This window comes from Pteropus vampyrus, unplaced genomic scaffold (genome assembly GCF_000151845.1).
Source record: "Pteropus vampyrus isolate Shadow unplaced genomic scaffold, Pvam_2.0 Scaffold95, whole genome shotgun sequence".
NCBI classification, from domain to species: domain Eukaryota; kingdom Metazoa; phylum Chordata; class Mammalia; order Chiroptera; family Pteropodidae; genus Pteropus; species Pteropus vampyrus.
Window position 1 is genome coordinate 1,101,219 of NW_011888876.1, and position 22,590 is coordinate 1,123,808.

At 47.8% G+C, this 22,590-nt stretch overlaps 1 protein-coding gene and 1 pseudogene across 5 annotated transcripts; one reads left to right on the plus strand and one right to left on the minus strand.

Moving 5' to 3' along the window:
* The first annotated feature begins 81 nt into the window (after positions 1 to 81).
* KYAT1 (kynurenine aminotransferase 1) lies at positions 82 to 19,632 on the plus strand. 5 transcript variants are annotated; one of them, XR_002781329.1, is made up of 14 exons: positions 91 to 242; positions 13,027 to 13,085; positions 15,057 to 15,204; positions 15,460 to 15,609; positions 15,690 to 15,776; positions 16,019 to 16,147; positions 17,366 to 17,486; positions 17,831 to 17,907; positions 18,033 to 18,122; positions 18,236 to 18,422; positions 18,503 to 18,582; positions 19,088 to 19,174; positions 19,266 to 19,438; positions 19,494 to 19,632. XR_002781329.1 is itself a non-coding variant. In XM_011364154.2 (13 exons), exons 2-13 carry the CDS (start codon positions 13,033 to 13,035, stop codon positions 19,329 to 19,331), a joined length of 1,275 nt encoding a protein of 424 aa, XP_011362456.1. In that variant the 5' UTR covers positions 91 to 242; positions 13,027 to 13,032; the 3' UTR covers positions 19,332 to 19,632. The 5 variants fall into 5 exon arrangements, 4 of the variants coding, with proteins under 4 accessions (XP_011362459.1, XP_011362456.1, XP_011362457.1 ...); XM_011364154.2 differs by having other exon boundaries at positions 19,266 to 19,632; XM_011364155.1 differs by lacking the exon at positions 91 to 242 and adding an exon at positions 10,792 to 10,831 and having other exon boundaries at positions 19,266 to 19,632.
* Positions 11,451 to 11,569, minus strand: LOC111742511 (annotated as a pseudogene).
* Positions 19,633 to 22,590: the final 2,958 nt, after the last annotated feature.

Below are 22,590 nucleotides of genomic sequence, written 5' to 3' on the forward strand. Positions count from 1 at the left end.
CGTCAGGCGCGAACGCGGCGCCCAGGGCGTCGCCATCTTTTTGAGGGGAGCCATCTCCGCGCCCTCACCCCTCCTCTCCCTGCTGGCGCCATGTTGCTTTGGGGCGGAAGTAGTAGAGCCCGGGCTCTGCCCTCTTAGAGGGGCAGGGTCTGCTTTAACCTCTCTCCGTCCTTAGTAACAAGGCACGGTCAAGCGGCGGAGGCGCCAGTTAGTAGCTGCTGCTTGAGCGTTGCTTCCCTGAGGTAAGATGCCGCGGCCGGGAGGCCCTGGAACCGGATTGTGCCAAAGTACTCGCAGCGTTTAGTGCTACGGGGTTAGCAGAGTGGCTGTCCGCAATGTCACCCAAGCTGGGAGCCACCCCGCGGGGATAAATTGCTCGCGCTTCTTGCTAACCCGCACTCTATGGTGGTCGTGTCTGCACGCACATCCCCTCCCCATCCCGCGATCGTACCGGTGGGGAAGATGCAGCCTAAGGTAGCTCGGCAAATTCTGGGTAGAGCTGGCGCTGGAACCGGGTCGTGAACTCCAGCTCTGCAGCTCTGTGGATCGCGAAGTTCCCAGACTGATAATAGTAACGGCAACCAGTGATCCATACAATGACATACTGTGCAGACACTAAAACGAAAAATGTTCAGAATGCACTAATAGGAGACGACTTCCAAGATACTTTAGATGAAAAAAGGAAGTGGCAAAAAGAACAATTGTTCCGCGCTAGCATTTGTGTAAAAGAACGTGTGCAGGGGAGGGGAGTTTCTGAGGGTGTGTGGGCCAGTCGTCTGGTGAGATGCACAAGAAGTTGTTAACGGTGGTTAACAGAGACAGGAGAACTGGGGCCCTGGGAACCCAGGGCAAGGGGGAAGAATTTATATCATGTGCACAGGCTGGTCATTTTAAAAGTAGGATTAAGAAAAATAAGGGCTTCCGTCCATTAAGTGCTCAGCTGTTGCCCTAGGCTCTCCTACTGGGAAGTCTTACTTTCCTTGTTATTAGAGGAGGAAACAGGCTCCAAAAGCTTAAAGACCTTAGCAATATCTCAGCCAACTAGTAGAGAAGCTGAAATTTTAGCCCTGGGGGATTTTACACTAATGCCCACAGCTCTGGCTTATCCACTGCCTACTGAGAGGCTTTTTTGTTATCAACCACACAACACCCAGCGTGAGACCTGGCACACAGCAGGCATCCAGTAACTGCTTATTGGCTGTTTGTTGACTGAACAAGTGGGACAAACAGGAGACAACCTGAAGTGTAGAATGACGAAAGACAAATAGTGGAGGCCAGAGCCCAGGCTGGAGTCCAACGCTTGCTCCCTCCCAGCCTTGAGACTGTAGACCTGGCACGTTCTTCCCTGAGCCTCCATGTCCCCACCTATAAAACTGACAACCACAAGCCAAGTGGCTGACACTGAGTGCTCCCACCTGTCCTGCTTTGTGTTTTTCACTCAGAATAACCCCATTTAAATGAAACACAGGAAAGTTATGAAAGTTGTCCAAAGGGGGTCCCCACAAGGTCTCAATCACTGGGAGAGATTGGTCTCAGTCTCTCCCTCAGCCTCCTGGGATCGTAGGCACTAATGATTTGGGGAACCTGCTGTGTGCTAGTTGAGCTGCCAGAGGCTGAGGATCTGGTAGAGAACAGGACAGACATATAGATCCTGTCCTTGGAGTCTGGTAAGAGTGACAGAAACCCAGCAGTTAGCATCTGTGATGAGCGCTGCAATGGGCAGAAACTCAGGCCTTGGGAGCACATACAGGGAGCATCTGGCTCAACCCTAGGTGGAGTCAGAGAGGACTTCTCAAAGGAAATGACTTTTAATCTGTGATGGAAAGATGCATAGGATGTCTCGAAGGAGAAATGATGAGGCTGGAGGCCCAAGCAGAGACGCACTCTTACCTGAAGGTAACCAACGTGGTAGGAGACAATGCAGGTTAGAAACATTCAGCCTGGCTTCATTGTGTGAATCTCTCTTTCCTCCTGGAGAACAACTCCACATGGCGACATCTGTGGCTTCCCACCCTCCACACATAACCTTCCACATGTCCAAAGAGTAGGGCTCCCTGATTTTATAATCCAGGTGGGGTAACAAAGGAACCAAGCGAGCTAAGAGCCATGAAGAAGTCCTTTACACTAATCCCCACCACCCCGTTCATTCAGTCCCCGGAGTGGCAGCCCATGCAGATGCAGAGAGTCTGCCCATGTGAATAAAGATGTCAGCGCAGGAGGCTCCTTCCATCTTCCTTTGCTCACCTGGCTTCTCAGGTAGCCCACGTGCTGGGACATCTAGCTAGACATGACTCCTTCCTACTGCAGCCACCATGCCAAAGTCACTCCAGTTGCAGCAGCAGAAGAATCACTCTACCCTAACAAGACATGGTGTACTGCCAGCTTCCTGGAGAAATTCCCAGTCGCTCATCTTGCTTCCTCATTTCGGGACAGTGGTATGAGCCTTAAATTCACTACTGGGGCCCTTCTGTACTTTTCTAGGACTCTGGCTTTGGATAAGTCATTCACCCACTATGAGCCTCAGATCTTCCATCTATAAAACTGATGTGGCTCTAATGTGCCTGCCAGGCACTGAATATATGGACATACATATTTTTCCCTCATGTGTAAAACTACCCTAAAGAGTGAAATTTGGGGGTGGCTCCATAGTGTAATGGTTAGCACATCTGCTTTTCACGCAGAAGGTCCTGGGTTCAGCGCCCCAGGTGGAGCCACAGACCATATACCTCGGGTTCGCCAGGCCCCAGGTGTACCAGACCCGCCGAGTGCGTGCCCCAAGCACATGGGGGGAGACGCCCCCCCTTCAGAGATCCAGTTCTTGAAAAAAAAAAGGGAGACAGCAACATCCGCAGGTCAGGGAGGAAAGGAAGGGAATTAAAGAGGCGGGGGCGGGGGGAAAGAGTGAGATTTCAATTTTGGATCTGGGTTCTGTGCCAGGAGGAATAAGGAGTGGTCCACCTATTGTGTGTCCCACCCACCAACCACTCTGGCCTGGGAACCTCAGGTCTCCAGAAGTCATTTCTCCTTGGCCAACTCCAAAGCCAGGGCGAACTGCGTATAAGTCAGTGTGCTTGTAAGAGTTCCCCAGACAGGCTGTCACTTCCCTCAGGACGGAACCATTGATTCTACAAGTTTTCACCAAACATTTGTCTCATAGGGACTCTGTTTTTAGATTAAAAAAAAAAAATTTAGGATTCATGATCTGACAAGACACTTTGTTGTCCTGCTTAGTTCACTAATTTGTACAGAAAGCCTTATAGATTTAGATACTCAGAGTGTATTGTGGGCCAGGACCTGTGCTTTCTGTGGATGGTTGCATTGTTATTGTCCCCATTGTACAGGCTGTAGTATGGCACAACCAAGGTCCCACAGCTAGTTCAGAGTAGAGCTGGGATCGTTCTATGCCAGTCCAAGGCCAAGCTTTCATCTTCTGTGATTGCTCGTGTAATAGGCTCGTCTTGCCTAGGCATGCTGCCCCCTCTCCAGGACCCTTCTCCAGAAGTGCCATGGTTTGTATGTTCTCAGTAACTGGGAAGCTTCTGACATTTGGAGCCCAGGAATGCCATACATCATTCAAGGCTCTGGGTAAATTTGCCCAATACAGAACTGACTCACCTTGAATATCAAGTATACCACTACTGAGAAACACTAAAACCAAATGTTCTTATTGCGTAACATTGGCTTAAGTGACATAGGGTAAAGCCAGAATTACCTTGCAAGCCCTTTGCAAGCTGCCATACAGAGAGGAAGCTAAACAAGGCATGGCTTCTGTCCCCAAGGGCTGATAGTCTCCTGCAGGCAAGGGAGCTGATGGAGGCACCAGCGCCCACCTCTTGAATGAGGGATTTTGGGTAAAATAAGTTGGACTTTGGAAACAGAGGAACCAGAGTTTGAATCCCAGCTCAGGCTCTCTCAGCTTAGCGAGCTTGGTTCATTCTCCTTTTGGGAGATAATGGGAATGATTATGCCTTCCTTGTAGACTGTTGAGAAGATTAGAGAATTTAGCACAGAGGTCAAGCACGTAGTAGGTGCTCTCCCAGTTCAGAGAAGAGCCCAGGTAGACACAGGAAGCTTCAGAGAGGAAGCAGAGCCAGGGCTAGCCCCTGCCAAGGGGATCAGATTGGAGGGCATGCCAGGCAGAAGAACAGCTTGAGCAAAGGTGGGCAACATTTATTCAAAAGCAAAGGATTTATACGTTCGGAAGCAGAGAGAACATGGAAGCTGCGAAGCCTGGATTCAGGCCAGCTCCAAAGGCCAGGCTAAGGAGGCTTTGGACGTTATCTGGTATCAGTGTAGCCTGCTTGGCAAGGCCTGTCCAACGGGAGATGTTAGCTGACATGAGCCACTAGAATGTTGGTCACTGAGGCATTTCCCTAAAGATCATTCATCTGTGGGTCACCCACCAATTGTGGTGCTTTCTGGCCAAGAGGGTAGCTAGTAGCTTCCCAGGCTGCTGGAGGTGTGTGTTGGGGGAGGACACTGACCATTGGCCATCCGCCCCTGACCTGGCAGGAAGGAAGCCTGGGATCTTAAATGCCTGGGAAGCTGCACCAGAAAGTGTCAGCTCATCTGGTGCATTTCCTGTGGATTTCACCTCCTAAGAGCTGCCACTGCCTGAGCTGCCTGCCTTGCAGCACTTCTCCACATACTTATTTTTAAGTAACAGTAATAACGATGACATTTGTTGAACGCTGACTCTGCCAGATACCATGCTAAGTGATTTCATGTGTTATCTCATTGACTTCTCACTGCAGCCCTAGGAAGCAGATAATATCATTATTCTCATTTTAGAAATTATCCTCAGAAAGGTTTAGTAATTTGCCAGAAGTCACACAGCTAATAAATGGCTTCTGCCCAAGGTCTGTCTGATTCCAGAGCTCCACAGCCTAGTTGTTGTTGTTGGTTTTTTTAAATCAAACTGTATAGTGTAGTCCCTGGAAACATCCTAATACACAAACATATAAGTAATTCAGCACTCCTTGCTTTGTATGGTTCTGAAATGAACGAGTTTCAAGTACCACCACTTAAAGTTTAACTTCAGTTAATTTTTAGTTAACTTTTGTACATCAAAGGACACCAGTCCCTCAACAACACGATTCAAATTTTAGTTGTCATGTTATATGAACTATGAGTCGTCGCATAAAGTAGGAACTTCGCTGCTGGTCCTTCGGTCCACAAATCGCTATGGAATAACAGATGTGCGTAAAGGTCGGTAACCAATCACGTCACTCCTTTCAAAGCCTGTCATTGATTGGTCACCATGGATGTTATTCAGTTCCTATCCAGACAGCAGAGCATGTAATTGTGTTGCCTCCTGTCTCCTGGAGATAAACCCATATGACGTTTTACAAAAACAGACCATCGAAAGAGGGGATGGGCCAACAAAGATGAAAGTGCCACAAAGAAATGCAAAGTGATGACACCGAGAGTGAAATTTAAATCAAACATAAAAGGAGTGATAAAAGAAACAGCTGACTGTGGGAATGTGGACACCGCAGCAATTCACTGTTCCAGAAACTCTAGATATGTAGCCAGAGAAACTTAGTGAAGGCAGATTTATCAACATAAGAGACGCAAGTAGTTCTGACGAAAAGGATGAAGAGCACAAATCAGTCACATTTAGTGTACTCACAATGTTGTGCAGACATCCACCACCTCTCTCTAGTTGCAAACCTTTTTCATTACCCCGGAAAAACAACCCAGACTCATTAAATAACCATTCCAGGTTCCTCCCTCCGATCCCCTCATAACTACTAATCTGCTGTCTATGGATTTACCTAATCTGTATATATCATGTGAAACTAATCATACAATTTTGTGTCTGGCTTCTTTCACTTAATGTTTTTGAGGTTCATCCAAGTTGTAGCATGAGTCAATATGTCTGTCGTTCCTCTTTAAGGCTGAGCAATATTTCATTGTAAGGATATAGTACAACTCACCCATTCATCCATTGAAGGACATTTGGGTTGTTTCTACCTTTTGACTATTATGAATAATGCTGCTATGACCATTCGTGTACAAATTTCTATGGGAACATATGTTTTCATTTCTCTTCAGTATATACCTAGAAGTGGATTTGCTAGATTATAAGGTAATTCTGTGTTTGGACTTAATAAAAATTTAAAACTTTTGTACATCAAAGGATATTTTTAAGAATGTGATCAAGAGTGATGATTCATTTTGAGTTAATTTTTATAGACGGAGTGAGGTAGAGGTCTAACTTCATTCTTTTGCATGTGGCTATCCAGTTGACATTATTTTTCCCCCATTGAATGGTCTTGGCACCCATGTCAAAAATCAATTGGCCAGAGATGTTTGGGTTTATTTCTGGGCTCTCAATTTTATTCCGTTGGTCTATATGTCTTTTCTTATGCCAGTGCCACACTGTTTTGACTACTGTAGCTTTGTAGTAAATTTTAAAATCAACATGCATTTTTTCATGTAACCTGAATATCTCCCCGTGGTAGGAGTGATCTCATTCCTTTTAGTGGCTGTACAATATTCCATCATACAGGTAAATCGTAACATGTTGAACCAGCCCCCACTTGACGAACATCAGATTGTCCCCAGTTTTTTCTCTCACATATAATTGAATTGCCTTCCAAAAGTTATACGATGAACGCTTAACCCAATGTTTTCCAAATCGTGGATTACGACTTTTTAGTGCATTGTATTATCAATTTGGTTTTTCTCAAACATCTCATTCTCTGCCTGAGAGGCAGGAAATAGAGTTTCATTTTAGTTTGTATTTTATTAATTATGATAAGGTTCAACATCTTTTCAAGCCGATTGACTGTTTTCTTTTTTTTGCGAATTTATATCTTTTGCCCACTTTTTTTCCTATTGAGACGTTGGTCTTTTGACTTGTAAGAATTCTTTATCTAGTAAGGCTCACTATATTCAAATGGACCAGATACCTGTTTGTCTAGTTCGTTAGATTGGACACCCCTCGAAGGACAGGAAGGTATCCTACTCATCCTTGTCTACCTGGTGGCTAGCATAGTGCATAGCACATGTCAGAAGTTCAATAAATATTTGCTGAAGCAATGAAAAGGTGTGCACCTACTATGGGGCAGGTGCTCTGCCAGATACTGACGATAAGAAGATGAACAGAAGAGAGTCCTTGTTCTGAAGGCACTCGCAGTCTGGTGGGAGAGACAGACATTCATTCTCCCATGCATCAAGAGTTTATTGAGCGGCTTACTCGGTTTCAGTTGCATAATCTCTGCTGGAAGAGCCAGCCTGCTCACATGAGAAAAATCCTAAGACTGTGACTCAGGTGACCTGGTCCCAGTGGAATCAGTTCCCCTCCCTGGTCATCAGTATCCCCATCCATAAAATGTGAGTGAGCAACTGGACCAAATTCTCTCATTTCCCACTGAGCACCCATCAGTTTATACTTCTTTGGCTCTTTCTGGAAGTGGAAGTCAGTGGCCCAGGGGGCCGTCATATCACTGCTCAGAGCCTCTCTTTGTCCCACAGTGGCAGTGAGGACAGGCTTTAAATCAGAGTCCTGAGTTCAAATTCTAGCTCTGCTACTTACTAGCTGTGGCCTTGAATATGTGACTCAGCCTCTTGATGGAACCTTTCTGTAGGATTAAAAGTGACAGAACCTTTAAGATATTCAGCAGGCTGTCTGGCACAGAAAAAGCGTGCAGTAAATGAAAGGCCATTACCCTCGGGGCTGTAGAGGAGTTGGCCAGGAAAGACCCGCTTCCTAGCTTCCTAGAAGATGAGGGACGAGGCACTGGGGAGTGGAGGTGGGTGTGGCCTGGGAAAGGCTACCCGGAGGGGCTCCCAGGTGCTTCTGAATGAGTTGAATGAGTTCAATGAGTCCCTGATGACAGCATCCAGGTGCCAATGAATGAGGTCCCTCTGGAGTTTCCTGGGTCAGCCCCAGTCAGTGGGAGAATATGGACTGGGAGGCTAGGAGTCCCACCTTGAGATGCGCCTGCACCAGCACACTCCCCGCTGTGGGCCTCCTCTATGAAGTAAGGCCAAGGTCCCCTCCTGAGGCTTGAAAGTCTTGTGCCCAAATGTGTGGAGCCCGAAGGGCTGGCTCTGCGTTTCCCCTGCTGGCTGCTTCAGGAACAACAAGCCCACAGCAACTAGTCCTTGCTTGTTCATGTGGTGTCAGGAACCTAGTGGCTGTGTTACTGGGTGAGGACAGCCCACAGTGGCCACCTGTGCCCTTCTTGCCCTCGACTGGGACCCCCAATGGCTTCTTCCTCCCCTTCAAATTCCTGAAAACTACTTCCACTATGCCTGCATGTTCACAGACACAGGCAGAGATGTGTGTACGTGCTCAAGTGCAAACATTCATATTTGCATGTGAAGTCACAACCACACACGGATTTACCACATTCAGGGTCGTGTTATGATTCATGGGCCCCTTTCTCCATTAAAAAATAAATAAAATTATATTTTACAACTGTTGGTATAAAGAATGAATATCATTCATTATTATACATCCTCCTAGGAGCAGCGCTTGAGGCTCGTGGACTGGGGCAGGTACCCACAGCGCCCCCTAGAGCAGTCCCCTGGCCCTAAACATCCACTTCTTTTTCAGGGCTGGGGCCTGACGCCTTGGAGGAGAGAGGAAGGTAGAAAGTTTGGAAGGAAAAGTCTCAGACGGCAGTGCAGTTCTCAGAAAGTTCCAGCAACAGCCTGCCTCCCCGTCTTTCAGGCACTGGCTGGGAGCTGCAGCCTCGGTGCCCAGGACCCGGGATGGATTCTGAGCACATATGTCCCCCCAGTCAGTTAGGTCCCTGGCATCAGAGAGACACATTCTCATGGCCACCACATGGGCACTGCCTTTCCCCGCCCCCCCCCCAAACCTTGGCAATTTTTAAAAACAGCTTTGTTGAGATATAACAATACACATGCCATATAATTCAGCCATTTAAAGTGCACTGTTCGGTGGTTTTTAGTATATTCACATTTGTGCAACCATCACCACAATCTCATTTTAGAACATTTTTGTCACACCGAGAAGCTGCCCCACACCCATTAGCAGTCACTCCCCATTCCCACCGCCCTCACTCTGCTCCCAGCCCAAGGCAAGCGCTCACTGATCTGTCTCTGTAGATTTGCCGGTTTCTCATAAATGGAATCATAATTTGTAGTCTTTTGTGACTGGCTTCTTTCACTTAGCATGACGTTTTCAAGGTTCATCCATTTTGTGGCCTGTGTCAGTACTTCATTCTCTCTTATTATCAAATGATATTCCACCTTGTGCATTAGCCACACTTTGTTAACCACAAATCCACCAATTGATTGGCCATTTAGGTTGTCTCCATTTTTTTGGCTATTTTGAATAATGCTACAAGTTTTTATGTGGATTTTTTTTTCATTTCTCTTGGATAGATATCTAGGAGTGGAATTGCTGGGTCATACGTAACTCTGTGTTTAACATTCTGAAGAACTTCTAGACTGTTTTCTACCACAGCTGTACCATTTTGCATTCCTAGAAGCAGTGTATGAGGGTTCCAAGATCTCAACCTCCTTGAAACACATAATTATCCATCTTCTTTGTGATAGCTATCCTAGTGGATGCAAAGTGGTACCTTAATGTGGCATCTCTCAAATGACTAATGATGTCGAGCGTATTTTCATGTGCTTATTAGCCATTTATATGTCTTTGGAGAAACTCATCTTTATGATTAGCAAATATTTTCTCCCATACCATGGGTTCTCTTTTTGCTTTTTTGATGGTATCCTTTGAGGTGCAAAATTTTTTGTTGTCGTTGCTTGTACTTTTGGTGTTGTGTATAAGAAACCATCTTCTAACTCACAGTCACAAAGATTTAATCCTGTGTTCTCCTAGGAGTTTTATCATTTTACATTTAGGTCTATTTTGAGTTAATTTTTGTTGATGGTGCGAGGTATGGGTCCAAATTTTTACTTTTGCATGTGGATATCCAGTTGTCCCAGCACCATTTGTTGAAAAGACTATCCTTTTCTCATTGAATTGTCTTGGCACCCTTGTCAAATATCAACTGACCATCAATGTGAGAGTTTATCGCTGGAGTCTCAGTTCTATTCCATTGATTTCTATGTCTATCCTGATGCCTGTACTACGTGTTCTTGGTTCCCGTAGCTTTCTTAGGAAGCTTTGAAATTGTGCAGTGAGTCCTCCAATGTTTTTCTTCTTTTTCGAGGCATTCACTTTTTAAATTTATGTCTGTTAAGTCTCTTTTAATCTGTAGTGCCTTCCACCTTTTTTCCCCCTTATATTTTATTTGTTGAAGAAACAGGGTCATTTGTTCTATAGAGGTTCCATCAGTCTAAATCTGTTGATTACATCTCTGCAGTGTCATTTAACATGTTCCTCTGTCCCTTGTATTTTAATGATCCAAAGTCTTTATCAGATTTAGATTTGGTTATAGCACAGGAATAATTCGCAGTTGGCGTGTGTGTCTCTGGAATCAGAACATGATGTAGTGTTGACTCTGTGATGTTAGGGGCTGTTTATGATCTTCACCTGGATCACTTTTTTTTTCATTAGAGGTGATTTACATTCTTAAAGGGTCACCCTGGTTGCTGGGATGGGGGAGGGGATCACAGGGTGGTTTTGAGGAGTGAGAGGTAATCTTGCAACAAAGCACTTACTGCCATGCCTGGGCACACAGTAGGCACTTGGTAAATATTAGCCCTTATCATCGTTGTTGTTATTAGAATTGTGGGGGGCAGGGGTTCCCCACAATTCTAATAACAACAACGATGATAAGGGCTAATATTTACCAAGTGCCTACTGTGTGCCCAGGCATGGCAGTAAGTTCTAATAACAACAACGAATTGAACTTCAGTCACCTGCTACTTGCACCACACTGTAAGTGCACTCTGCCACCTGCATGACCCGGTGCCCCAGGGATCGGGTTTGGCCCTGGCTTCAAACTTGCGCATGAGCCTCCTCTTTCGAGAAGCCTTCCCTTCCTGCAACCCTGATATAGGTCCCTCCCTTGCCCTTGCCTCTAAATCTAGAACTTGTAACTCTGCATCTGAATGGTGTGCTTGGAGCTGCTGCCTCTCCATCATCCCATGCCCAGCCTTGTTTGGTAATAGTTTTTGCTCAATAAATGTTGGCTGAGTAAATACATTGTGCATAAGCCCAAGAACAGACGCTGTTTCCTCACTCAAGTACTGTGTGACATACTTGAAGGTCACTCCTTTGAGCACCCCAAGTTTCTGGGATCCCCCATTGTTTTATCTCCTTCCTAAACTCATTCACTTCCTTTATTCTCCCTTGAGCCCTTCTACTCCCTCTCACCCCAACGCACCTCAAACTTCCCCTACTCCAGCTTCTATTTCCCTCCCGCTCACTGCTCTTGATTCATATTTGCTTTATTTTATTTATTTATTTACTTTTTTCAGGCGAGGCAACCCTTGGCTGACCTCACAGATTGCAAGGACCTTGTCAGCTTACAATCCCTTATTTTTTTAATTTTTTACGCCTACAGCTCCTGGTCTTCCTAGGTGGTCTCCCATCCAAGTACTAACCAGGCCCGACCCTGCTTAGCTTCCGACATCAGGCAGGATCGGGCTTGTCCAGGGTGGCATGGCTGTAGTATTTGCTTTATTTTTGATAAATCCCCAATTCGAAAGTAGTTTCTCGTATCATTGAGCCCATGATGCCATCAATTCTGAGATGCACTGTTGTTTTTTGGACTAGTAAAGTGGGGAAGTGCCAATTAAACTCATGATATAGATGGTAAGACGCATCGGAATTCAGAGAAAGAGCAATGCAAAAAAAAAAAAAAATACACATTATCAGAATCAATTGAATATGATTTGATCCCGGTACAAACAACTTGGAAACAGAAAGGCACACATGTGAAATTAAATTTCTTATAATCCCACCATTCAGAGAGAACCTTTGTTAACATTTTGGTTTATTTCCTTCCATTTTTTTTCTATTCATATATGGTCATAGAAAAAATGTATGTATATACCAATATATATTAGGGTATATTTTTTATAAAATGTAATTATACTTTACATACTGTTTTGTAGCCTGGTTTATTGATATCAGTATATCACATTGATAAATAGTCTTCTTTTAAAATGTGATTTTTCTCCTACATTTTTTAACCATAAAAATAAACCATTTATTTTAGGAAACTTGGAAAAGAAAATTATAAGGAAGAAAAGAAAAATCTATCCGTTAACTGACCAACCAAAGATAATCACCGCTAACGAACATTTTGCTGATAACATGATTTTCCTTGGCAGAGATCACCCTCATTTTAAACTATTTTGACATGTACCGAGTGCCGGGCCTGGCAATAAATGTCAGAGATTCAGTGAAGGGACAGGGCTCCCAAGGTCAGCAAAGTATCCACTAGGTGCCAGGCCCCACACTGGGCTCTGTTCAAACTGTTTGCGTTGGCAGAACTCCCAGGCTATATAAAAACCTAGCCTTTATACATACAGTCTGCAGAACCTTCAGGGCAGGGACCTGATTCCAGCGGCCCTGCTGTTGCTGCCAGTCTGACCAGGATCCTGTCCAGGTACCTGTCCAGCTCCTCCTCTGACCTTGGGCAGGTCCCTGAATTATCTCTGACCGAGGCAGATCTCTGTGCCTCGTGTCTTCATGTCTAGAGAGAGATTGTCATGGCATCTCTGATAGGGGTGCTGTGAGGACAGAGCAAGACCGTGAGAAATAGTAAAGATTCACTCTCAGCCATGGCAGGTGGCTGCAGAGAACATTAGAGACCTGGCTCTGCTACCTGTCAGCCATCTGAGACTCACAGACCCACGAAGAGTCCATGAAGCCTGTGCTCTTATTATACCAATGGGGAGACTGAGGCCAGGAGGAGCTAAATCACCTGGCCAGTGTCACCTAGCCAAGGCAGAGTCTGGCGGGGATAGGTGAGGGTGTGGGCTCCAGCCTCCAATCTCCTCCACCTCCCTGGGAGTGGAGCTGTGATGGGGTGGGGCTGTGTTCCAGAAAATAGCTGCCTCCCGTCCAGGGCAGCCAGGTGTGGCACCTGCGCCACTCCGACCTTCCACTTGCTCTGTCTCCAGCTCACCATGGCCAAACGGGTGCAGGCTCGAAGGCTGGACGGGATCAACCAAAACCCATGGTGAGCTGGGCAGGGCCAGGGAGGTGTGCGGGTGTCCCCTCGGGCATGGGGTGCAGGACAGGGCTGGTAGTCCCTGGGTTTGCAGAAATTCAGTGGCACCCGGGACAATCAGATCTACAGCCATAGTCCATGAGAGGCGAGACTCAAAAGCCCCAGGTTTGGATTCCAATCTCAGTCAGCTTCAACCCTGCTCGGCCAGTGCTGGCACTGGGGCCGGCAACACACCTGCCCTGAGCCTCGGCTCCCCAGCTGCAAAATGAAGATAATTCTATTTCCCTTAAAGGGCCTTGGGAAGACAAGGTGGTACTGGGTGACAGTGAGAGCCATTACCTGGCACAGGCTAAGGGCTTTCCAGGGACTGTTTTATTTCACGCTTAGTACAGAGTAAGCTAATCTAAGAGAGTAAGAGACAGGCAGCTCTTCTCTGCACATTTGTCAAAGTTAATTTCTTCATCAACTATTCCAAATATAGGAGTATGTTTGTTACTAGTGATCGTATAAGTGCAGTGGGAGGATATGTGAGAAAGATTTAATGATTTTCTCAATCCACCCGCAACCTTCGGCCAGGGGCATAGAGACACCTCTAAACTAAAAAAAAAAAAAAAAAAAAAGTTGGCTGTTTTTACAAAACACAGGACAACTTTTCTTTCAAACTCCCCTCATGTATGTCTTTTCCATCGATGATCCATGAGGTTTGGGGCGGGGAGCCAGGCCCAAATGCCCCAGAGAGTTTGGCTGCGCTCTAGGTTGGGCCTCCAGGGTCCTGATCCTCAGTCTGCCACTCCATCCTCCCTGTGAAACAGACTGGGCAGCCTGGTGGCAGGAAATAACGAGGAGGCAGGCCGGGAGAGGCATCGAGACTGTTTCCTGATTCACAGACCTGGCAGACTCTTGAACCCAACACCCCATTTGTACAGAAGAGGAGGCTGAGGCCAGGAGATGTTAAGTCTCATGCAGAAGCAGGGCAGAACAGGAGTGGGCCTAGGAAGAAGGCATGGGACAGGAGGGGAGTATCAGGAGGGGTGAGGGCCACAAGAGTCAGAGCAAAAGCGTGCCCCGGGTTCCTGCCAACCCCAGAGTGGTGCCGGACCGAGAGGGCAGCCAGTGCCTATAAGACGTTGAGCCTGGCTCTCTGTCCCAATCCCCATGGCACATCCCCACCTGATTTTGCACTTCAGTTCCGCTCTTAGCTGTTGTGTGACTCTGGCCAGGTCACTGGCCTCTCTGAGACTCAGCAACTTCTGTGCCTTCGAGGGCATTTGGAGCTCTGGGGAGAAAATGACCAAACTCCATTCGGCCAAGCCTGACTGCCCCCAACCGACCTGGAACCACTTCCCAGCCTCCTCACCCAGCCTGGTAGCCTCTCTCCCAGTTTCCCTGAAGAGGTGGCCACCAGACAGTCCCAGAAGAAAGGGGGCCAGAGATGGCAGATGGCAGATGGCAGAGCTGGCAGGGCGCTGGTCTGTCCAGGATCATAGTCCAGAGCATAAACTTTGCTTCAGACAGATGTGGCTGTGCCATGCCCTGACTGCATCACTCCCTCTGAATCTCAGCTTCTCCATTCTGCCTGTGAAACGGGGTGTCGATGAGTATTTCTAAAGAATCTAGCAGGGCAGGCTAGGCCGGGAATGGAACTGCTATAGCCGATCAACTGGAAGGATGATGTTAATTCTGTGTTTGTGCTCACAGGGTTTGTTATGTAAAGATGATTTTTTACTATGAGTTGTGGTTAAAAAGTCGGAAAGTTAGAAACCCCCAGCTGAGATGTGATTGACACAGCGCCCGGCCCACATAATTGCAAAGCATGGGGCCAGTCATGACCCTGACACAGATCTTTGGACCAGGGCAGATGCTAGTTGTCCAGTTTTTCTAGAACAAGCCCAGTGCATTTGCTCACCCTGTGCCAGAAGCAGGCAGAAGTCCAGGTCAGGGTAGAGAGGTGAGCCAGTGACAACTCTGTTTGTTGCCCAGGGTGGAGTTTATTGAACTGGCCAGTGAGAATGATGTCGTGAACTTGGGACAAGGCTTCCCCGACTACCCGCCCCCAGACTTCGTCGTGGAAGCCTTTCAGCACGCCATCAGCGGAGACTTCATGCTCTACCAGTACACCAAGGCATTTGTGAGTCTCCCAGCCCAGTGTTGGACTGTGCTTCCTGGAGGCACACACTATGTCTGGGTCCCCTCCCTCACGTCCCAGTCCTGGGCACAGAACAGGCCTGGCAGCAAGCATCGTGGGGAGACGAAAGAACTGACTGTGCAGGAGCTGACTTAGCCCCAGGCCTACTGCTAGAAGTTGCTAGAATTGCCTGAGTGTAGCTGAGCAGGAGAGCGGGCCCAGGCTGAGCCAGCTGGCTGACCCCCACTGTCCTGGCAGGGTCACCCACCACTGACAAAGATCCTGGCAAGTTTCTTTGGGAAGCTGCTGGGACAGGAGATAGACCCGCTCAAGAACGTGCTGGTGACTGTGGGTGCCTACGGAGCCCTGTTCACAGCCTTCCAGGCCCTGGTGGATGAAGGAGACGAGGTGAATGGGTGGGGCTTGGGCCAGGTCGGGCTAAGGGTTCAGGGCAGTCCTGACCCCAGCTAATCTGACCCTTGTACCAGGTCATCATCATTGAGCCCTTTTTTGACTGTTATGAGCCCATGACGTTGATGGCGGGGGGTCGTCCTGTGTTTGTGTCCCTGAAGCCGGTAAGGATCCTGGTTGGGGTGTCAGTAGGCAGACGGGTCCAAGGAATGTGCTGCGTTGGAGGCGGGAAAGAGGGAAAGAAGTGGAGGAGCCCAGTTTCTCCAGGAGGCGGTGGTGGCGGGAGGGTGTTCAGAGCCCCAGAGTGGAGAGGGTGGGAACAGATCCCTGGGGAGTGGAGGGCAAAGTCACTAGCATTGAATGTCAGGTAGTAAGTACTGACACTTCCTCCCACCTCCTCTTACAGACCCCTACCCAGGATGGGGAACTAGATTCCAGCAGCAACTGGCAGCTGGACCCCAAGGAGCTGGCGAGCAAGTTCACATCTCGAACCAAAGCCCTAATCCTCAACACACCCAGCAACCCCCTGGGAAAGGTACCTGATAGACCTCTTTCCGGGGACCCCTCCAGACTGGGTTCAAGTACCCCCTCTGTTACTGATTTGCTGCCTTCGGGCCTCAGTTTCTTCATCTGTGAAGTGGGAGGGCTACCTGTTATGAGCTCTGAGGACCGAGGCTCCCAGAGGTCCCAGGGACAGGCGCAGCAATCCTCAGGGAAGAACTGGTGGTGGATCCGGCTGGGCACCTCCATTACTGACTTCCCCACGGGACAGTGACTTCACCTCCTGGAGTGTCATGCGAACATGACAAAACCAATGTGAAGGAAAACCCAGTCCTCCTTCTGTGTGTATCTTATGCCCTCACGTGACTACCACACACACACCACTTCTGACACCAGATACGTGTGGGTTTTCCCCACACCAAGCAGTTCCGTGACACCAGCTGGGTGTCCTACAATTTCACTCAATTTAATTCAGTTCTGACACTGTCCTCCTGGAGATAGCATCGGATCCCACAGGTTAAGGGCTCAGTCCCACAAGACTACCCCCACCCCCACTTCAGATGCCAGTCACAAGTTCAGATTGTCACTAGTCGGCTATAAATCTGAGCCTCCACAACCCCTTCCTCAGGTTCGGTTCATTTGCTAGAGTGACAAACAGAACTCAGAGAAACACTTATTTACGTTGACTTGTTTCTTAAAGAACATGATAAAGGATTCAGATGAACAGCTAGATGAAGAGAGAACAGTGTGAGGTCTGGCAGAATCCCAAGTGCAGGAGCTTCTGTCCCCAGGGAGTTGGGGCGAATCACCCTCCGGGTAGATGTGTTTACTTTTATGGAGATGCCCTCACATAGGTATGATCAATCATTAACTCCCTTTTCAGCTCCTCTCCCCTCTGTAGGAAAGGAAGGGGGTGAGGTTGAAAATTCCAAGCTTCTGATCATGGCCAGGTCTTTCTGGTGACCAGCCCCCTCTAGGAGCTATCCAGGAGCCCATCCAGAGTCACCTCATGAGAACAAAAGATGCCTCTAGTGCTCTTATCCCTTAGGAATTTACAAGGGTTTCAGGAGCTTCGCACCGGGAACCGGGGACAGAGACCAATGTATATATTTTCCATTATCTCATGACCGACCTCACATGGTCACTATTGCGGGGATTCAATAGGATGGAGCAGAAAAGCCCTTGGCCCTGGGTTTACTGTGTCCTTCTCTCTCGCTGAACCAGCCTCTCTGTTTGGGGACGGTCCCTGCAGGTGTTCTCCAAGGCAGAACTGGAGCTGCTGGCCAGCCTGTGCCAGCAGCATGACGTGGTGTGCATCGCTGATGAGGTCTACCAGTGGCTGGTCTACGATAGGCACCAACACGTCAGCATTGGTGAGCCCAGGGAACCAGGGTGCCCTGTTCCCTGGGACATTTGTGCCAGGATTTTGAGCCCAATCTTGGAATCAGCGTAGGCCCAGTGATTAGGACCAAAGGGTCTGAAGCCATACAGGTTGTGTGACCTGGGACAGCGACTTCATCTCACGGAGGACAGGAGAGCACAATGGCACCTGCCTCCAGGGTTGTCATGAGGATGAGCTGAAATAAGTCTTGTAAATAGATTAGCACTTAGCGGGGTTCAGAGTGTTGAGAGCCTGAGTGCCTGCTAGGGTCCAGCCACCACCCCTCCCCGGCCCCCTACCCCCATCTCAACAGCTGCTCTCTTTGGCCTTGGGCAGCCAGCCTCCCTGGCATGTGGGAACGCACCCTGACCATTGGCAGTGCTGGCAAGACCTTTAGCGTCACTGGCTGGAAGGTGAGTTGATGAGGTTGGGGATAACCTTCCCTGACCATGACCTTGGCAGGAAAGGCGGCCTGGGAGTTAAGGAAGCCCTCGGTCAGGCTCTGAAGGGCCTCAAGCCTGCCTGTGTCCTGGTGTAGGTGGGCTGGGTCCTAGGCCCGGACAGGCTCATGAGGTACCTGCACACCGTGCAAGAGAACTCCATCTTTCACTGTCCCACGCAGACCCAGGTGAGGAGGGGCAGGGGACTGTGCCGCGGGGGAGGGGGAAGGCCATCAAAGGAGCCCAGGCTGGCTCCAGGGTCAGGTCATGCCTGACCTGCTTGCCCCTCCACCCTCCTCAGGCCGCAGTAGCCTGGTGCTTTCAGCAGGAGCAGCTGCATTTCGGCCAGCCCAGCAGCTACTTCGTGCAGTTACAACAGGCTGTACAGCGCAACCGTGACCACATGATCCAAAGCCTACAGTCCATGGGCCTGAGGCCCATAGTCCCCCAGGGCAGCTACTTCCTCATCACAGACATCTCACACTTCAGTGCGTGGGACTGGCCAGGGTGGACAGGGCTTAAGGGAGCTGGAGGCTACCCGGGGTTCAGCATGGCCTCTGTCCCACAGAGAGCAAGATGCCTGACTTGCCTGGGGCTGTGGACGAGCCCTATGACAGACGCTTCATCAAGTGGATGATCAGGAATAAGGTGGGCTGGGCCTCTGCTAGGGCCCCTGAGAATGGTTTTATGGGTTGGGTACTGCTCAGCAGTGCCCAGCCAAGGGGATGCTGGGCCAGAATCCAGCCCAGCCTCTGCGATGAGCACTGGTACAGGGCTGCATCCATTTCAAGGAATGGGGAGCCTGATTTTAATTGATGCCATGTGGGCTGGCAGGAATTCCTGCCCTCTTAGGACCTCGGTCTTGCCATCCACACAATGAGGAATTGGCCCATTAACTCTGGGTTTCATCCAACCGGGCTGTGATTCTAAGGCTTATGTCTTCCCTGACTCTGTGTGACCCCTCTGTCAGCTTCCGTCTCCCCTCCATACACAGGAGGGATGATGTTTTGGGCTTCTTTTCCTCTGACCTTGACATAGCACAGGGAGGTGCCACATTAAAGCTGACTCTCCTTCCCCCACCCCATCGTGGACCCTCTATCCCCCGAAGTCTAGGCCTGGGACCCTATTGAGACGTGGGCTTCCTCTCCTCCAGGGCTTGGTGGCCACCCCGGTCTCCTTCTTCTATAGCGTGCCACATCAGAAGCACTTTGACCACTATATCCGCTTTTGTTTTCTAAAGGTAAGAGGCAGGGCTGGGGAGGGAAGACCTCCCCAAGAAGGCCAGCTGGTGGGTGTGGGGAGAAGGGTAGGACCAATCTGTGTTGGTGCAGGATGAATCCACACTCCAGGCCATGGACAAGAAGCTGCAGGAGTGGAAGGATGAACTTGAGGCCTGATGTCGTCCCCTCGGCCTTGCCTCACCTGGATGATCCCTGCACAGTTCTCTCTTTGTCCAGAACTTTTTTGGAGATGAAGGAGGCCTGACCTGGGCTCCTCTGGGCTCCCCAGACTTGGCTGGGACTCAGCAGGCAGAGTCTGACAGTGTACTGGCCTTGAGTCCCAGTCCTGACCCCAGCCAAGGCTCAGGCATCCCTCCCTTTCCTTCTCTAAACTTGACCTAGGAAAGTTGCCCTATGGTTTGAGTCCTCAAGTCAGTACTTTTTGCCCACAATAAATTTTAAGTCATTTGAACACTTATCAGCTTCACTCTGCTTCTCACTCTGGTGCTGATCGCTGATAGAAACTTGGTCAGAATAGAAGGCATCTCCGTGAACCTCAGATGCTAGGCCCTCTTTGTACATATTATTCTGTGAAGTAAAACCAAGGCCCAGAGAAGATCAGGGACTTGGGACTTGTCCAAAGTCACATAGTAAGTTAATGGTAAAACCAGGCCTAGAAGCCAGAGTTCAGATGGTATGTGTTACTGGTGCTGGATGTGTGTGTGTGTGTGTGTGTGTGTGTGTGTGTGTGTGTGTGCGCGCGCGCGCGCGCGCGCGCAGGAGATGGGGGCCTCTGAGTGTCTGACAGGGAAGATACAGTCTCATCCCACAAGGGTCAGAGTGCAGGCTAGGAAAGCCAAGGGTTACACAATTAGAAGGGGAAGGAAGTAGCTCATGGTTATTGTGCACCCCTGTGTGCCAGGCATTCGGGTGCCCATCATCATATTAAACAACTACCTGAGACGGAGTTACTCTCCATTTTACAAATGAGGGAACCACTTTGGAGGTGAGGTCATTGCCCAAGGCCATCAAGCTGGCAAAGACAGAGTGGGATCTGATGGGGGGCGTGTCCCACTGGAAAGCAATGGCAGCTCCTAAATTCATTTGGAGGGTGGTGCTGGGGACTTGTATTTGCATAGCAAGCCCATGGGTTTTGTTTATATCATATACTTAATTGGGGACCTAATAGGAACATATGGTATAATAAAATATATTTGGTCTTTGTCACTGTTTCCTGGCACAGACTTCCTTAAACCCTTGGAATTTCCAGGGCGGTAGGAGTGTCTTTAATTATTCATAACGAGCCCCTTCGACCATGTGATTAGAAGTCAGAACTTTCAGCCCCAAACCCAGGTCCCCAGGGAGGGGGAAGGGACTGGGCATTGAGTTTAGTTACAATCAATCATGCATCTGTAACTGGGCTGGTGAACACATTGATATTTGGGAGAGTGGCACATCCAGAGATAGCACAGAAGCCCTGCACCCCCACCTCCACCCCAAGACCTTATTCTATGTATCTCTTCCATTTGGCTATTCCTGAGTTAAATCCTTTATGATAAAACTATCAGGATAGCACTTTCCTGAGTGCTGTGAATCATTTCAGCAAATTATTAAACCTGAAGGGGATTGTGGAAATGCCCGAATAGTCAGCCAGGGGGAAGCCTGGGGACCCCACTTGCTGCTGGCATTTGAAGTGAGGGGCAGTCTTGTGTGACTGAGCCCTTAACCTATGGGGTCTGTGCCAACTCCATGTAGTTATTGCCTGAAGTGTAGGACACCCACTTGATGTTAGAGAATTGCCGTTGCAACGTACTTGGTGCTGTGACATAGGGCACCTCCCTCCCTCCCCTTCCAAACCTTGACTTGGTGCTAGTACCACTGTTCCAAAGTCAAAACTGTAAAACAAAATACCAGCTCAGAGACTCGGGCTTGGAGCCCCTTTGCTGTATTATACATCACTTGATGGTTAAAAAATAAAAAAAGTCCTCCATGAGGTAAATCCATAGACTTCTTGGGTAGAACCACCCTGACTGAGGTTCCATGTCTCATGAATAAACCGGACTCTGCCCATAACTCAAATCTGTGACTCTACAGAGGTTCCAGATCTTAGACTGAGTAACCTCAGCCAGCCTGAGATGGTAGATCTTCCCTTAGATGTATACATGACTTTGTCTTCTCATTCACATGGTGGAGGGGGCTGATGGTGAAATAACACACCTCCTGTAATGTTAATGTATAAATTGACTTAGAAATTAATCTCCCCTCTGCTAGGTTATAAGCTCCAGATCAGCGTCTTCTTCTGCTTATCATTGTGTCCCTGGCACAGGGAATTCCTGCCTCAAAATAGACCCTGCTCAATAAATATTTTTTGATTGAATAAATATTGACTCAAATTTATTATTTTTAATAAATTTTTATAAAATTTTAATAAAATTTATTATTTTTAATAAATTTATTAATTTATTTAAAAAGAAAACTTAGCTCATTCATTGCTGGCAGGAATGCAAAATGGTACAGCCATTTTGGAAGACAGTTTGAAAGTTTCTTACAAAGTTAAACATAGTCTTACTGTAGGGTCCAGCAGTCAGGCTCCTAGCAATTTACCCATATGAGTTGAAAATTCACGTCACACAAAAACTTGCACATAAATGTTTATAGCAGCTTTATTCATAATTGCCCCAAACTGGAAGCAACCAAATGTCCTTCAAAAGTTGAATGGAGAAACAAACTGGTATATCCATACAATGGAATAGTATTTAGCAATAAAAAGAAATGAGCTATTAAGCCACGTGAAGATATGGAGGAACTTTAAATGTATATTGTTTAATGGAAGAAGAGAGTCTGAAAAGGCTACATACTGATTCTAACTATACGACATTCTGGAAAAGGCAGAAACTATGGAGACAGTGAAAAAGATCAGTGGTTTCCAGGGTCTTGGAAGTGGGTAAATGGAACACAGAGATTTTTAGGGCTGTGAAATTATTTCTTTAATACTGTAATGGTAGATACATGACATAAAGCATTTGTCAAAACCTATACAATGCAAAACACAGAGTGAACCGTAATGTAAACTATGAACTGTAGTTAATAATAATGCATCAATACTGGCTCATCAACTATAAGAAATATACACACCAAGGCAAGATGTTAATAGTAGTGGTAACTGAGTGAGGGAGAAAGGTTGATGGGAACTCTCTATACTATCTGCTCAATTTTCAGTAAGCCTAAATCTGCTCAAGAAAATAAAGTCTGTTAATTAAAAGGGAGAGCAAAGAACAAATCTATAAAAGAATTAAATTATCCTAAGGTCATTTTCCAGTTCTGAATCACACTCAAGCTCTGGGCCTCAAGGTCCCCATGTATAAAACTAAATTGAGGTTTGTCGCGCTTGTCCGGAGATGGAGGGCGGCTCTTCGGTCCAGAGGCCCAGGAAAGA

Excerpts from the sequence above, each read along its gene's own strand:
- KYAT1 (XM_011364154.2), top strand. The coding sequence starts at position 13,033 with ATGGCCAAACGGGTGCAGGCTCGAAGGCTGGACGGGATCAACCAAAAC. Across the intron at positions 18,423-18,502 it reads CACAGACATCTCACACTTCA|AGAGCAAGATGCCTGACTTG; the intron begins GTGCGTGGGACT and ends TCTGTCCCACAG. Across the intron at positions 19,175-19,265 it reads TCCGCTTTTGTTTTCTAAAG|GATGAATCCACACTCCAGGC; the intron begins GTAAGAGGCAGG and ends GTGTTGGTGCAG.